General features: G+C 49.5%; 1 protein-coding gene across 1 annotated transcript in view; it reads left to right on the forward strand.

Annotated features, from left to right (window-relative positions):
* The window catches only part of MRAS (muscle RAS oncogene homolog), a 51,122-nt gene extending 38,613 nt beyond the window's left edge, over positions 1–12,509 (forward strand). Inside the window, exons 3-6 of the mRNA XM_003789427.3 lie at positions 4,488–4,641; positions 6,018–6,117; positions 10,504–10,583; positions 11,895–12,509. Of these exons, the coding sequence (XP_003789475.1) occupies positions 4,488–4,641; positions 6,018–6,117; positions 10,504–10,583; positions 11,895–11,994 (434 nt within the window). The 3' untranslated portion in view covers positions 11,995–12,509. The remainder of the gene's footprint in view (positions 1–4,487; positions 4,642–6,017; positions 6,118–10,503; positions 10,584–11,894) is intronic.
* Positions 12,510–14,333: the final 1,824 nt, after the last annotated feature.

Consider the following 14,333-nt stretch of genomic DNA (forward strand, 5'->3'; position numbering starts at 1 on the left):
GGTTCCCTCTTCATATAGTTCACTAGGTACATGTATATGAAAATATTCCATAGTCAGAAAAAAATTCAAAATCTAAAACAAGTCTAGTCCCAAGCACTTTGAATAAGGCGTAATCAATCTGTATAGGAAAAACATAACCTATGTGATGAGTTCTCCCTTTTGGAATTTGTTGAAATTTTTATTTATGGTCTAAAATATGGCCAATGTTATTATATTTCATGTGCTTAAAAGTGCCTATTCATTTGTTTAATTGTAAAGTTTGTCTTCTCTGTCTCTAAGGTTAACTTTTTAAATTTTATCGTTCAATGACAAGTGAGTCCTTTTAGGGAGCCATTTGTTTTGAGACAAGTCTCCAATGATATTGTAGGATCTGTCAGTTCCTACAGTTTTTAAAAACAGGGAGTTTTATACATATTCATTCATTCATTTATTAAGAGATAAGGTCTCACTATGTTGCCCAGGCTGACCTCAAGTTCCTGGACTCAAACGATCCTCCTTCCTCAGCCTAGCAGGTAGCTGGGACTGCACACATGCAACCATGCCCTGCTTACACACACACACACACACACACACACACACACACACACATAGTAAGCAATGTTCTTAGATGTTTATAATTCATGACTTTGGTACTTCTTGAGGCTGGTACCTTTCCCCACTGTAAATACTCTACCTCTGTCCTGTTTAATGATTTGGCCCTGAATTCTGTTTTGTGGACGCACTTCTTCTCTTTTGCTTAACACGTAAGCTGATAGATTCTTTTTTGTCCATCCATTTTTCAGTCTTTCTGTGTCATTTTGCTTTATAATGTGTCTTTTGAAGGTAGCAGACAAATGGATTTCTCTAAGTATCTGCTTTTAAGAAGTACGCATAACTCATTTGCATTTACTATAATTAGTCACAGTTCGGTTTATTTCTGCCTGACTATTCCATGTCTACTTTTCATTATACTTGCCTATTTTTGTTAAGTTTATGTTTGCCTTTTGTGGGATTGGCTCATTGACTTGTTCTGTTTTTCTTTCCTCTATTGATTAGGAAGTTGGGTCTGTTTCTGTTTTTCTGGTAGTTGTGCTATGTATGTACATGTGTGTATGCTCACCCTTTTCTGTCAGCATCTGGATGTAATCGAGATCTTTAGCCTCTTCCCAAATAAAGCAGGAACTTTAGTAGTAACTTATTTTTTCCTGGCTCCTATCCTCACGCATGGATTACCATAGATTTTAGTTCTAAATTATCATTCATTCTCTTCAAATTGGGCAACAGCGTTTATCTAAACTTTACTGTTAAGTTTTTCTGTTTTCTCCACTTACCCCTGTAATACCACTGGTCTTTTTTGCTGATTTGTTTTTTACTTTGCGGGAGTACAGCCTCCAAGAGTTCTTTTAGAAAGCATGGGTAATATGACTTCTAAAGCCGTCAGTGCTTGAGATAACTATTTTTCTTTCGACATGACCCATTTTTATTTTCAGCTCTTTTTTTTTTTTTTTTTTTGAGACAGAGCCTCAAGCTGTCCCCCTGGGTAGAGTGCCATGGCTTCACTGCTCACAGCAACCTCCAACTCCTGGGCGAGTCTCCTGCCTCAGCCTCCCAGGTAGCTGAGACCACAGGCGCCTGCCACAACGCCCGGCTATTTTTTAGTTGCAGCCATCATTGTTGTTTGGCAGGCCGGGGCTGGATTCGAACCCACCACCTTAGGTGTATGTGGCTGGCTCCTTAGCCGCTTGAGCCACAGGCCCCAAGCCTATTTTCAGCTCTTTATTGAGTTATAAAATTTTTTTTGAATGATCATGTTTTTAAATATCCTAGATCTCTAGTTTTTCTTTTGGATAATATATACCTTTAAAATATACTAATGCCAGTAATATCTTAATGTGTTCTATTCAGTTCTTCCCATCCCTGCTTTAGCTAAATTCATAACATTTCCATCTGTTTTATTGATGGCAATTCTGGGCAGTTTTTTTTTTTTTTTTTTTTTTTAAAAAACAGGTTATATTCCCTCTATTCGAAGGTTCATCCCTGAGAAATACTGGGGAAACTGCTTCCATCTTCCCACAGTCCTTACCTGGTCCCATCTTCTTAGCCCCTTCGCTTTACACTGCAGGATGTCAGAGTTACCTGCCCATCCCGGAGCCCAGCCCCTCATTACCACATGAGACTCAGGCCCAGGGCATATGCAAGAGTAGCTATGGGCAGCTCTCACGTCAGGGGCACATCTTGGGCCCTTGTGTCCATCAGTTGTGCCTCTAAAGTGCTGGATGACTGACAAGCTATGGGGATGGGCCACTTTCTTGGGCACTGTCTGAGGTCTATTTCCAGGTGTCATCCTGTGGCTTTCCTTGCCCTCTACACACCTTGACAACTCCCACATCTGTACCTCCTGCCCTCTCTCCTCTGTGTCTGATGTAAGTCTCCAAATCCCTGTTGGAAGTCCCCCATGCACCTGTGATAAGACCCATGTCAGCAACTGAGCCCTCCAGACCCTATTTCTCTCTGAGCCTTCCGCACCTGGGTATGTGGCACCACCTAGGTGTTCCGGCCAGACACGGACATTGTTCTCAAACCACTCTCCCTCATCCCACCCCACACTTTGCTCCTGAAAGCCCCTTTCCTGGTAACTCTGTCTTAGGAAGTGGCCTGGATCTGGTCACTTCCTGCAGTACCATTGATGTGGCCTCCAATATGGCATGCCTGGATCAGGGGCACCAGCCTTCTCCTCAGTCCCCTGCCTCACTCTTAGTCTGTTGTCCCCAGCAACCAGAATGAGCTTTTCAGGATCTCCTGTGTAGCGTGTCTTTCTTTTGCCCCAGTCTTGATTACATAGTGGGCCAGGTCCCATGACCTGCCCCTTCACCAGCACCCCAGGTCTCCTCTCCTCCTCCCTCTCAGCCCTTGAGGCCTGCCCTCACATATTCTGCTCTACCTCTGAGCTGTGGGTTTGTGGTGTTCTCTCTGCCTGGAGTGCCCTTCCCCTGCATCACATGGCTCCCTCTCTCCCTGCCTTTAGTCGCTGCTCAGATGCTGCATCCTAAGAGAGGCCCTCCTTCCCTATCCAAAAGGACACTGACTTCTCCCAGTGACCCTCCAGCCAGTTAGGTTGTACAAATAAGGGTCATTAGGGGTGAGAGAGTCCTGGGGGCTCTGGCAGCAGAATGTTGACCAGAGTGAGTTCACCAAGGCTGGGGGGAGGGGGGAGGAGTTGGAGGAAGGAGTCGCAGGCCGAGAAAGTAGCCTGAGTGGGAGAGAAAACCCTGGGTGAGGATGGCAAGCTCCCAGCAGACCCTCCTGTAGAACTTCTTGGTGCCAGGTGCTGCTCTAGGCACATTAACTGTAACAACTGAGAATGACCTTGGCCATCCCCATGTTAGGGAATATAGTCACAGAGAGGTGAGTGTGCCCAGGGTCACAACCTAAGAGTGAGGAGTCATGCTGAGCCTGGTGGTCTGGCTCCAAAATCTGCAACCACTCACTCCACTCCTCCAGGGAGAAGGAAAATGTGGGTGTGGTCAGAGAGTGGAGGGCTCTGGAGGATGGAGGGGAGTCTTCATGTGAGCAGGGGCAGGGGGGAGGCTGCAGGCTCAGCCTTCATGTGAGCAAGGGTTGGGGGAGGCTGCAGGCTCAGCCTTCATGTGAGCAGGGGCAGGGACTACAAGCTCAGCCTTCATGCCCTAGAGGGTGGGAGGGAGGTCAGGCCTGTGCAGCTGTGGCTGTGAGCAGAGAGTGAGCACTTTCCCTTAGGAGGAAGGAAGCTGAAGGATGGTGAGCAGCAGGTGTCCATAACCAGGTGGGATGGGGAAGAGCCTCCTCTGAGGTCATCCTGTCAAGCTGAGGTCCTCCCCCTTCTCTCCAGCACCCTGCTTCTTGCCCCACCCCCTCCAACATCCCCCTACTGGAAGGTGAGTGCCCTTGGCTGCTGCAGGGCCACTCCTTCCCCAGGGCCTACTTGGTATCTGTCCTGCAGGGTCGCAGGAGCCCCAGATGGCCTCTTCTATGCTTCCCCCTAGGCACATCACAAGCAAGCTCTCCTTCCCCAGGGGCTGCAAGGTACAGACACTGATTTTATAGAGGAGGAAATGGAGGCTCAGCATCAGGTAACTTCCCAGGGAATCAGTTTGTAAGGCCTACTGCAGGGATCCACACCCAGGTCTGAGGACTCCTGGAGAAGTTTTGTGGCAGAGTTAGATCACTGACTTCCTGAGGCTTGTCTGTGGGCTGTGAGTGGAGGCTGAGAGTTTAGGCCAAGTGAGCACCGTGGATTGAAATCAGGGAAGGGTTTGGTGGGTCCACAGTGAGTCAGTGAGAGCCTTGCACTGAAGCAGCCTTCAGGTGGCTGAAGCCCCCCTTGGGCCCTTACAGTGCCAGGGAGCTTGTGTGGCCTCTCATGGAGCACTTGCGACTGAGTCACAGTGGGGACAGCTGTGCAGGGTCAGCAGCCTCGGGGGCTCCAAGGTGGGCAGGGACAGCCCCTGAGTGGCCTCATCTCACCCTAGTTCTGGACACGGCTGGGCAGGAGGAGTTCAGCGCCATGAGGGAACAGTACATGCGCACGGGGGACGGCTTCCTCATTGTCTACTCTGTCACTGACAAGGCCAGCTTCGAGCACGTGGACCGCTTCCACCAGCTCATCCTGCGTGTCAAGGACAGGTGAGGGCCTGGGGCAGGGCGTCCCTGCTCCTGGTCAGAGGGGCTCTGGGCCCTATCTGTCTTATTCTCTCTTCCTCTCTTTCTCTCCTTCTCAGATATTCAGGGGCAGGCAGGGAAACAGACAGGCAGCCCTGAATTCTCTCCCTGTTAGTTCCTCTGACACCTCCCCTGGTTCTTTTTTGTGGGGGCCCAAACTGCTTCCAAGGCTGTAAGGGGTCAGCTCCCTCCTGTCTCTCATAAACTGCCTCTTCAATCAAGGGATCATCACTAACATCTTTGTTTTTCAACTCCAATTTAACCAACTTATATTTATGTTCAAAGAAAAACTACATTTTCTCTCCAGTATACATTGTAATTGGTTAAATCTCATTTGACTATGAAACTGTAAGTCTCTAATTAAAGGCTCTATTTTTTTTTTTTTTTTTTTTTAGCATTATGTAGAGGAGAGCCTGTTTTAAACCCAACTGGTCTTGTCAGTTAATTAGATCTCAAAGAGGCAATGTCAAGAAAATGAAAGGACAAACTACTAAGAAAACAGCAAGCTTTGAACAAATCCCAGTAAAGACAGGAAAATCCAGCTAACACCTATTCTAAAGGAAAGTGTTGATAACTTTGCCAGGTCAGGGGACACACACACATATACGTATACACACGCAAGGCTCCAGTAGGTGGATGGGTTAAGCCCCTGAATATATGAATCTCTAAAGAGTAATAAGCATCAGTGCTTCAGATGTTGGAAAATATTCAACTTTCTTGCTAATCAAAGAAGAGTAAGGAAAAGAATAAAGTATCATTTTTTATCCATCAAATTATAATTTTTTAAATGAAGATAATCCAGTGCAGATAGAGGTGCTATGAGATCCTTGTTTCATTCACTTTTGGAGAATAGTTTGGTCATGGACATTAATAAGAATCTTTAAGATGGACAGGCCTCTTGATCCCACACTTCCTCTTCTGGGAGCTATTCTAATTAATTGTGCAGCTGCCATGTGGCAGGTGCCCGCTGTGAGGCAGACCCTATCCCAGTGCACTTTGCAAGTCATCACAGAGGGCCACAGCAGCCCCTCATGGTTGGTACATCTGAGTGGCTTAAGGAACCAGGTCTGGGGAGCCAGTCACTCTCCAGCAGCCCCTCAAGACCTCATTGCTGATCTTGGGATAGGCCTGAGGCTTTAAGCTAAGACGGCCTGCAGCCCCCAGGCCCTGTCCCCCAAGTCTTTCTCTCTTTGGCAAAGAAAGCACAAGTGACTTCAGCCCAGGCTGACTGGGGAGGGGCTAGGAGCTGTGTATGCCTGAGGTGTGGCTGTACCTCCTTAACCAAAGTATGCGGGGGAGGGGGGTGAAACCTCACAGACCTGCTGTTCTTTATTTCCCAGGGAGTCGTTCCCGATGATCCTTGTGGCCAACAAGGTTGATCTGATGCACTTGAGGAAAATCACCAGGGAGCAAGGAAAAGAAATGGCAGCCAAACACAATGTAGGTGTGTGTGTGTGTGTTGGGGTCACAGTGTAGGGAGTGTATGTTGGGGGGTCACAATATAGGTGTGTGTATGTTGGGGTCACAGTGTAGGGAGTGTATGTTGGGGGGGTCACAATATAGGTGTGTGTGTGTGTGTTGGGGTTGCAATATATGTGTGTGTGTTTGTTGGGGTCACAATATAGGTGTGGGAGGGGTCACAGTGTAGGGAGTGTATGTTGGGGGGGTCACAATATAGGTGTGTGTGTGTGTGTTGGGGTCGCAGTATATATATGTGTGTGTGTGTCCTGGGGGTCAGGGGATGTATAAAAGTTTATATCTGACCACCTCTGCAGTCCTGGTCTTCAGAAGTGGACTAGGGTCTCCAAGGTAGCCATCTGGGTTCCACAGAGTGGCCTCGGAGAGTGTATGTGATGGGGGTATATATTTGAAACAAGGTAATGGACCAGAGAGAAAGCACCTTCTGTCAGTCATTAGAGGCTCTGATGTGGGGTCCAGGTGCCTTCAAGGTGGCCAGGGCCGCTCAGCCAGTGGCTTCCCCCAGGGCTATGTAGAAGGCATGGCTTCCGTGCTCCCCCAAGTGGGCCACCTGACTGTCCAGAACTGTCCGGTCAGCTACTGCTCTCCAAGCCCTGCTCTGTGTCGGGTGTCGTGCTAGAGGAGTGTATGTACCATGTCATCCGCTCCAGGTACACCTGGGGTAGGCATCGTCTCCATTTGACTAGGGATCAGCCCAAGGTGCTCCCCAGGCCCCATGGCACGGCAGCAGACATCTTTGTTTTCCAGTTCGTTGTGATGCTCCTTTGCCCTCTGGAAGATGCTAGGTGGGGTCTCTGGGCTTCCTTCTCCTCCCCAGCATTGGCAAAGCGTGTAGCCCTGGCCTCCTCGGGTCAGTCATACACACATTCCCTCTGCTGCCAGGCGCCCCTCCCCCACCCTGTGGTTAGAGGAGGGGCACTGGGTGTGAGTCCCCACCTATACCCCCCTTCTGTGCTCACTTCATTTCGCAGTTCAGGCCCTGGAGAGAGTCCTCCCTACCTCACGGTGCTCTCTTCCAGTGACAGGAAAAGGACAGTAAACAAAGCAGACTGGAGCATATCCAAGGGCAGGGCGCTATGGAAACAAGCAAGCCAGGGCAGGGACTGGGTAGCACGGTGCTGGGGGGCTTTTCTACGCAGGCGGCCGGGGCAGGCCTTGCTGGGAAAGGTCTGTTTCCGCAAAGACTTCCAGGAGGTAAGGGGATAAGCTATGCAGATATCTGGAGAAAGAACATTCCAGCAGATGGAGCAGGAAACAAGAGCAGAGGGGTGGTGTGAGCGAGAAGGGAGACCACTGCAGGGCGTGGGGTGCAGAGTGAGGGGGTCTGATGTACAGTGGGACGGCTTCTCTCTGGTGGCCATGAGGAGAATAGTCTATGGGGGGGGGGAAGGGCAAGAGCATGGAGACCGCTCCCAGGCTGCCACAGTGACCTAGGGGCAGGCTGACAGGGCCAGTGTGGTGCTCATAAGGTGAGAGGGGGCGGCAGGCAGCTATGTTTTTTAGAGAACCAGTAGGATTTGTTCACATATTTGATTTGGGGTGAGAGAAAAAAGAAGAATCGAGGAGTAATCCAAGGTTCTGGGTATGAGCAACCTTCAGGAGACTGGAGCGCCAGTAAGTGAGCTGGGAAAGACTGTGGGAGTGTGAGGAGAGACCAGGAGCTAGGTGTAGTCCCCCAAGCCCGGTGGGTAATGGCATGGAGCAGTTGGGATGGCAGTCACACATACCTGGCTGCAGGAAAACATGGGAAACTCTTAGCAGGTAGCTGGAATTTAAAGTGATGAGACCCAAGGGAGCATTTGTAGGCAGGCAAGGGGTCCTGGGATTGAGGCTGGGTCCCCTTCCTTGTCATGAATGTAGGCAGATGCAGAGGAATTACAAGAGCAATAAGCTGAGAGGTCAGTGAGGTGTGAGACCCAAGTGGGGTGTCTTGGGAGCCAAGTCAAGAAGATGCCTCCAGGAAATGGAGTGGTTGACCAAGTCAGGGGCTGCTTGGAAGTCTCCAGACAAGGCCCAGGAACTGACTGTCTGGTTTAGTGTGAGAAGCAGGACTTGTGGAGAGCGTGCCGGGGTGCCTGACATCCTGAGCAGAGATGGGCCAGGGGAGCTGGAGCTGTTTTGTTTCATAGTCTTGGGCTCCATAAATGACCAGTCCCCAAATCTGGGGAGGATTTGCTGAGGGCTTTCACACATACCTTCTCAGGGCCCCCACCCTCAGCAGCCCTGGGGGGCAAGGGTGCTACACAGGCAGCAGCAGTTTCATTTTACGAATAAAAGGAATGAGACACAGGAGGTTAGGTGACTTTGGGGGGCTCATAGCCTATGATCTTGCCCCCTCACTAGTGCCTGCGTCTCTAGCCTCTCGGCTGTTTCTCCTACAGCTAATGCTGCTGCCAAATGACTTGATCAAGTGACTTTGCAGGGCACCCTCAGTGACACCCTGATTTTATAGTTCTTAAGGAAAGTTCCCCTTTAGCTAAGGCAGGTTGCACCCACCCAGTGCAGGAAGGTGGCATTTCCTAGCCATTGGTGGAGTTTAATGATACTAGTTTATTGCAGGGTTTCCCTTAGTTTAAGTTTTGTTACTACTGAATTCTAAGAATCCAGATAAGGCACATGAGTGTTTCTTCAGTGGTAGAGGCAGGACCCCTAGAAAGAAGGTGGAAGGTGTCTGGGGCCCCAGAAAATAACACAACTCAGCAATGTGATGGGACCACAGGCAATAGTGGTCTAAGACCCCTGGAACTGGGGACTTTTATAGCTGGCAGGAGTATAGGATGTGAAGCGGCCCCAGGTAGGTCCAACTCCAGCTGCAGTTCCCTTCCTGCCTCCCTTTCAGATGTACACAGTGCAGCACGTCGTCCTGACCTACAGGAGCCTCACAGGGCTCTACCAGCCACTTATTAGGGGCACCTTCCACACCTGGAATGGTGTCCAGCCTGAAGAGGCTTCCAAGTTGACCTCAGCACCTCCCACCTGTCCACAGAGGCCAGGAGGGGAAATGGAGAGTGTGCCTTGTCTAAACCTTGATTCTCTGCTGGCTGCTGTTGACCTTGGGCAAGCACGTCACTCTGAGCTCAGTCTCCCATCTGCAAAATGGAAAGTCTGAAGGTTAATGTGAGGATTAAGTGAGGTCAGGGATACTGAGACCTGGAGCTCCAAAAGCCCACACGGAGGGCAGTTGCTATTTGGTGTCATCAGAGGCTCATGTATTTCAAATGAATATTTGGAAGGTCTGAGCTCTGCCCTTGTGTGTCTGTTGGCTCCAACGAGACCTCTGTGAAGCCACCGCAAGGTGTGAGCACTTGACTGCACGCAGTGACAATGGATGGGAAGATACGTCCAGTGACTTACTGTACATTCCTCTAAAACAACTTATACTGCCCCGTTTCCCCCGTGCATTTAACGTGTCAGTCATTTTTATTTTCTTCACTGTGCTTTTCATTCCCAAATGTATTTTAGTGAAAGGCATTAATTTTGTCATCAGAAAAACGTTGTGAAAAATAACGCAGTTCTTCAGTCTGATCACAGTCAGCTTACTTGCATCTCCTCGGGGGAGGCCTGTGCATGTTTTCCCAAACCCCCCACATGTGGGGGATGAATGCTTCCTGCCTTCATGTGGTCCTTGCTATAGGAGAAGATGAACGCTGGGGAGTATGTCCTGGCCCCATGGAGCCTTTGTTCCCCTCCCTGTGCCAGCCCATGACTTGGTGTGTAGCCATAGCCCTGGAAATTCGTCCTCTGGGGTCACTTTGGTCACATCTCCCCATGTGCTGCTCCCTTTCAGCCAGTGATGATTCCTCAGCATGAATTGTGCTGACAAAAACCTCGTATAAACATGGCCGAGCGCCCAGGCTCTTAGATACAGACCAAACAAGAGCTGGGCCAGGCAGGCCTGTTGGGGGTCGTGGCCGGCACAGATTGGCCAGGCTCACCCAGGATCAGAGTGTACTGTGCAGGGACCAGGAGGAGGGACAGAAGTCACCACAAGGTAGAGAAACAGGCTTCAGAAAGAAAACTGAATAGAGTCAGAATGTATTTTACTTTGATTAGTGAAACAGTCTTGTCTTCAAGTATATAAAAAGATCATTTTTATTCTATTTTTAGGGAACTATTAAATATCTCTGTGACGAGAGAACAAGAGGGAATTAGAAAAGTCATTAGTAAAACTTTTTAACCTTAAAGACTGACACGCCACCAAAAGAGGCTTGAGGCTACTGGGGGCCAGTGGTTCTGTGGGGGGCTTTGAAAGCACCCAGGTTCCTCAGAACCTCTGACATTTTTAAGGGTGCTGCAGGGCTTTAGAAATCTCAGTGTCACTTTGACCAAGTGAGCTTTGCCTTCCAGATTCCATACATAGAAACCAGTGCCAAGGACCCACCTCTCAATGTCGACAAAGCCTTCCATGACCTTGTGAGAGTCATCAGGTAAGCACCGCCATTTCCCTGAAACAGGCTTCTGCAGCCTGGGTGGGCACCTGGCCGTAGAGGGCGGGCTTGAAGGCCACGGGCAATTCTGGGCTTTGTTCTGGATTTCTCGTACCTCCCTCCATTTCTTTCCCTTGCTCTTTCCACCCACCTCTGCCCAGCCACAAACAGTTCTGTGGTGAAATTTGCATAGACTGTTAAATGGAAATACCTTCCTCATGGGGCAGTGGCCCAGGCTCCCTGGAAGGCACCTTCCTTCCGCCATCTTCCCCATACCAGAGCTTTCAATGCCATACCAAGTGGACCCCTCTCCCCTTCCCTGCCTTTTGACATTTCCCCTGACCTACCAAAGTTTTGATTGTAGGGCTCAAATTTCAGAGCCTTCAAATTTCAAATTTCATTACACATGTGTCCTTTCCTGACCCCTCACACTGTCAGTGTCCAGGTATTGTCAGCAGTTTTAATGAATGGTCTCTGGTATGGTCCTTTGTATGATCAGGGGCCACCCTGGTCACCTAATGCTCTCATGACCGAAATAGCCTCCTGGCCATGTCCCCCACGACCCACCCATCCTGTTTCCCAGTCTTCCACACGTAGAGGAGGCTGACCAGTGTTCTCAGACACCACGTTTCAGCTCTTAGAGTCGCCGGCCTCATGCTGTGAGATGTGAAATCAGACCTGGGCCTCTGACGGAGTCCTGCCCTATTTCCCCCTTCCCTAGGACACTAAGCAATCTTGTTTTCTCACGTGCCCCCAGCATCATGGGGACAATTACAGTCTTCACTTTATGGCTGTGTAGTTTTGCACCCATGAGATGATTCTCCCCGGGACTTTTTGCCTCCACTTAGGATAAGCTGCCGTTAGACAGCCTGTGCGCTTGTCTTCATTATAGACCTCTAAGTCCAAGGGCAGGTTTTAGACACAGGAGAAAACATGTAAAAGGCTTTGGCACTCAGCTGACCTGTTATTTTATTCAAAATATGAAACACGGAAACAGAGGCCAAAACTCCGTAAAACATGAAGTTGTATATGGTTTACAGCACAGCCATGGCATAATGTCAGCGATCCCCATCAGTAACGGGTTTAAGTTTCTCCCTCCTCTCCCTCCCTCGTTTCATTGCTCAAGAGACCCTCTCAGCCAGGCCCTCCTCTGGCCAGACCCGCAGCACCTCTGGGCCTATCCCCACCCTCTTCACCCTCCACCCCTGCCAAAACAAGCCTCCTCTGCCTCAGATCCGGGGCTGAGGGAGGAAAGGGCAGCGTGGAAGAAAACACATTCTGACTTTGCCTTCTGTCCTTTTGTTTCAAAAGGCAACAGATTCCGGAAAAAAGCCAGAAGAAGAAGAAGAAAACCAAGTGGCGGGGAGACCGGGCCACTGGCACCCACAAACTACAGTGTGCGATCTTGTGACAGGCCCAAGAGTCCGGGCCTGGGGCCCAGTAACGGTGGCCTGGCCAGCCCTGGGGACCCTTCACTGCCCAACTGCACCGAAACCATTTCTAACCACGACCCTTGGGCCAAGGACTTGGCACAGGAAGGGACAAGGGGAGGGTGGACAGGGAACAGACAGGGTCTGGCTTTGCTCAAAGGGCACAGGCTTTCTCATCTCTCACAAGGGACAAGGAAGCCACCTGGCAACAAAAGCAGCATTTCCAAGCCCCCCACGTGTCAATTCAGCGGTTCCTCCCCGTCTTTGGTCAGAGTGTTGTTTCTTTTAACTTCATAGCATTGGCTTGACGTGGAAGTGTTTATCCACATATAAAGTACAAAGCGAGCCATGAACAAGCCTCCTTCCCCTCCCCCCAGTCCACAGTGTCTGAGCTTGGGTAGATTTTTAAATTATTTTAGTGATTATTATTTTATGAAAGGGGTCTGGGCCCACTCCCTGGTGAAGTTTCAGGTTTTCAGTAGACCTCTCTGGTGACGTGTCTGGATTTTTTTTTTTTTAACTAAAATTTCCCAGCAGTGCCAAAACTCAACTCCGTGTGAAAGCAGAGTGACAGAGGCGGCAGAAGTTAATAGGAGTGGTAGCTGGAGGGAAACAGACTCTCCTTAGGGCCTAGGAACTGGAGAGGACAGATGTGCTCCTCTGAAGCTTTTGCTATGACAGACGATGCAGATCCTAGAAAACAGAATTTTATTTTGCTGAGGGGAGTCGCCGGCATAAGTATGTCAGTTCTAAAAGGGGTTTTTGCTATTCTAGAAATGTATAAACTAGCCAGGTGTTGTGGCGGGCGCCTGTAGTCCCAGCTACTCGGGAGGCTGAGACAAGAGAATCACCTAAGCCCAGGAGTTGGAGGTTGCTGTGAGCTGTGATGTCACAGCCCTCTACCGAGGGCAATAAAGTGAGACTGTCTCAAAAAAAAAGTATAAACTAAAGTGAGCTGATTGTGCAAAAGTGTTTATTTTTTAGACAGTGTGGGTTAAGTTCTGTGTTCTTCCCTGACATCCGAGAGGGATTCTCAAATCTGTCTCTTATTGATTTCTCACATTACTGTGCTGCTTGGTGCCTCTCTGATATTAAACACATCAAGGTACTTTTACATGGACACCATCCAGAGAACTCTAATTCATGCTGAATCCTATTCAAACAAGATTCAGTACTGTTATCACTGGAACGGCGCCAACTGAAGCCATTTTCCCTTGGAGTCAAGTGACCGCCCCTGTAAATGAGCAAACCCCTTCCTTTATTTGCAAACTTAGTGCTAGGTGGCCTTTTGGGCCATTTTTATTAACCTGATGGGTCTTGACTATAACATGATCATCGTGATCAGAGGAGAAAGGTGGGTTGGGCTGATGACGTGGCTCCCATACACCTTCTGAGAGGGGACAGTCCTCCAACTCCCTGATGAGGTGCTGCTGCTGTGACCCAGAGACTGGGACTTTTTCCAGCCGGGGTGGGAGTGGAGGGGCAGGAACAACAGTGTACCCTGAGAGAAAGTCAAAAGATGAGATGGCACAGCTAGTGACCTTATTTTCCAGATGTTACAAGTCAGGTCACTTACAAAACAAGAACATCCCCAGCAGGTGGCCTGGCCACTCTGGAAAAAGAATGTCAAGGAAAGTGAGCGTCCAACTGGATGTCCAGACATTTGGATTCTTCTGCAGTTCTGAAGGTGTGCTGAGTTCCTAGCTCGGCAAGATCACCAGCACTGAGGGGCCAGCCAGAGAGTGATTCTGCTGCAGAAGGGAACAGTTGGGACTTTTACTAGTTGGAAATCAAACTTATTTCTCTAAGTGGCCCCTTTTTCTATTCCTAAAAGAAAAGATAGGAGAGAACATTCCAGATGAGGTGCTTCGAAGCTTCCCAGGGCCTTACAATCCTGGTCGGCATTTTAAACACTGAAAGGACGAGGCTCTACCCAACCCTTAAGCCCCACTAGGCTAGGACTGCAGCAGGCACGTGTACAGTTCTACAGCAGCTGCAAACCAGAGGGAGGTGGAGGAGAAACATGGGAAGAAGTGAGGATGGAGGTGCCTGGAATCGAGAACGTGGTGGAGTGGGACAGAAAGCCCTGAATGTGGCGTCCACTGCTGGAAAACTTCGCAGCTCCATCCCCGCCAGCACACCCCCATGCACCATGTTGCATCTCCCTGACAGCGCTGAGTAGGGGAGCCTACTGGAAGCAGCTCAGGTGACACTTAGCCATATAGGTCACCAGACCTAGATTTTCTGATCACTCCTGGCCCTACCTGCAGAAGGGATTCTGTACCTGTGCATCCATCCTGCCTTGCCCACGGCTCAACTC

Source organism: Otolemur garnettii, unplaced genomic scaffold (genome assembly GCF_000181295.1).
Source record: "Otolemur garnettii isolate 467f Iridium unplaced genomic scaffold, OtoGar3 scaffold00032, whole genome shotgun sequence".
Classification (NCBI taxonomy): Eukaryota; Metazoa; Chordata; class Mammalia; order Primates; family Galagidae; genus Otolemur; species Otolemur garnettii.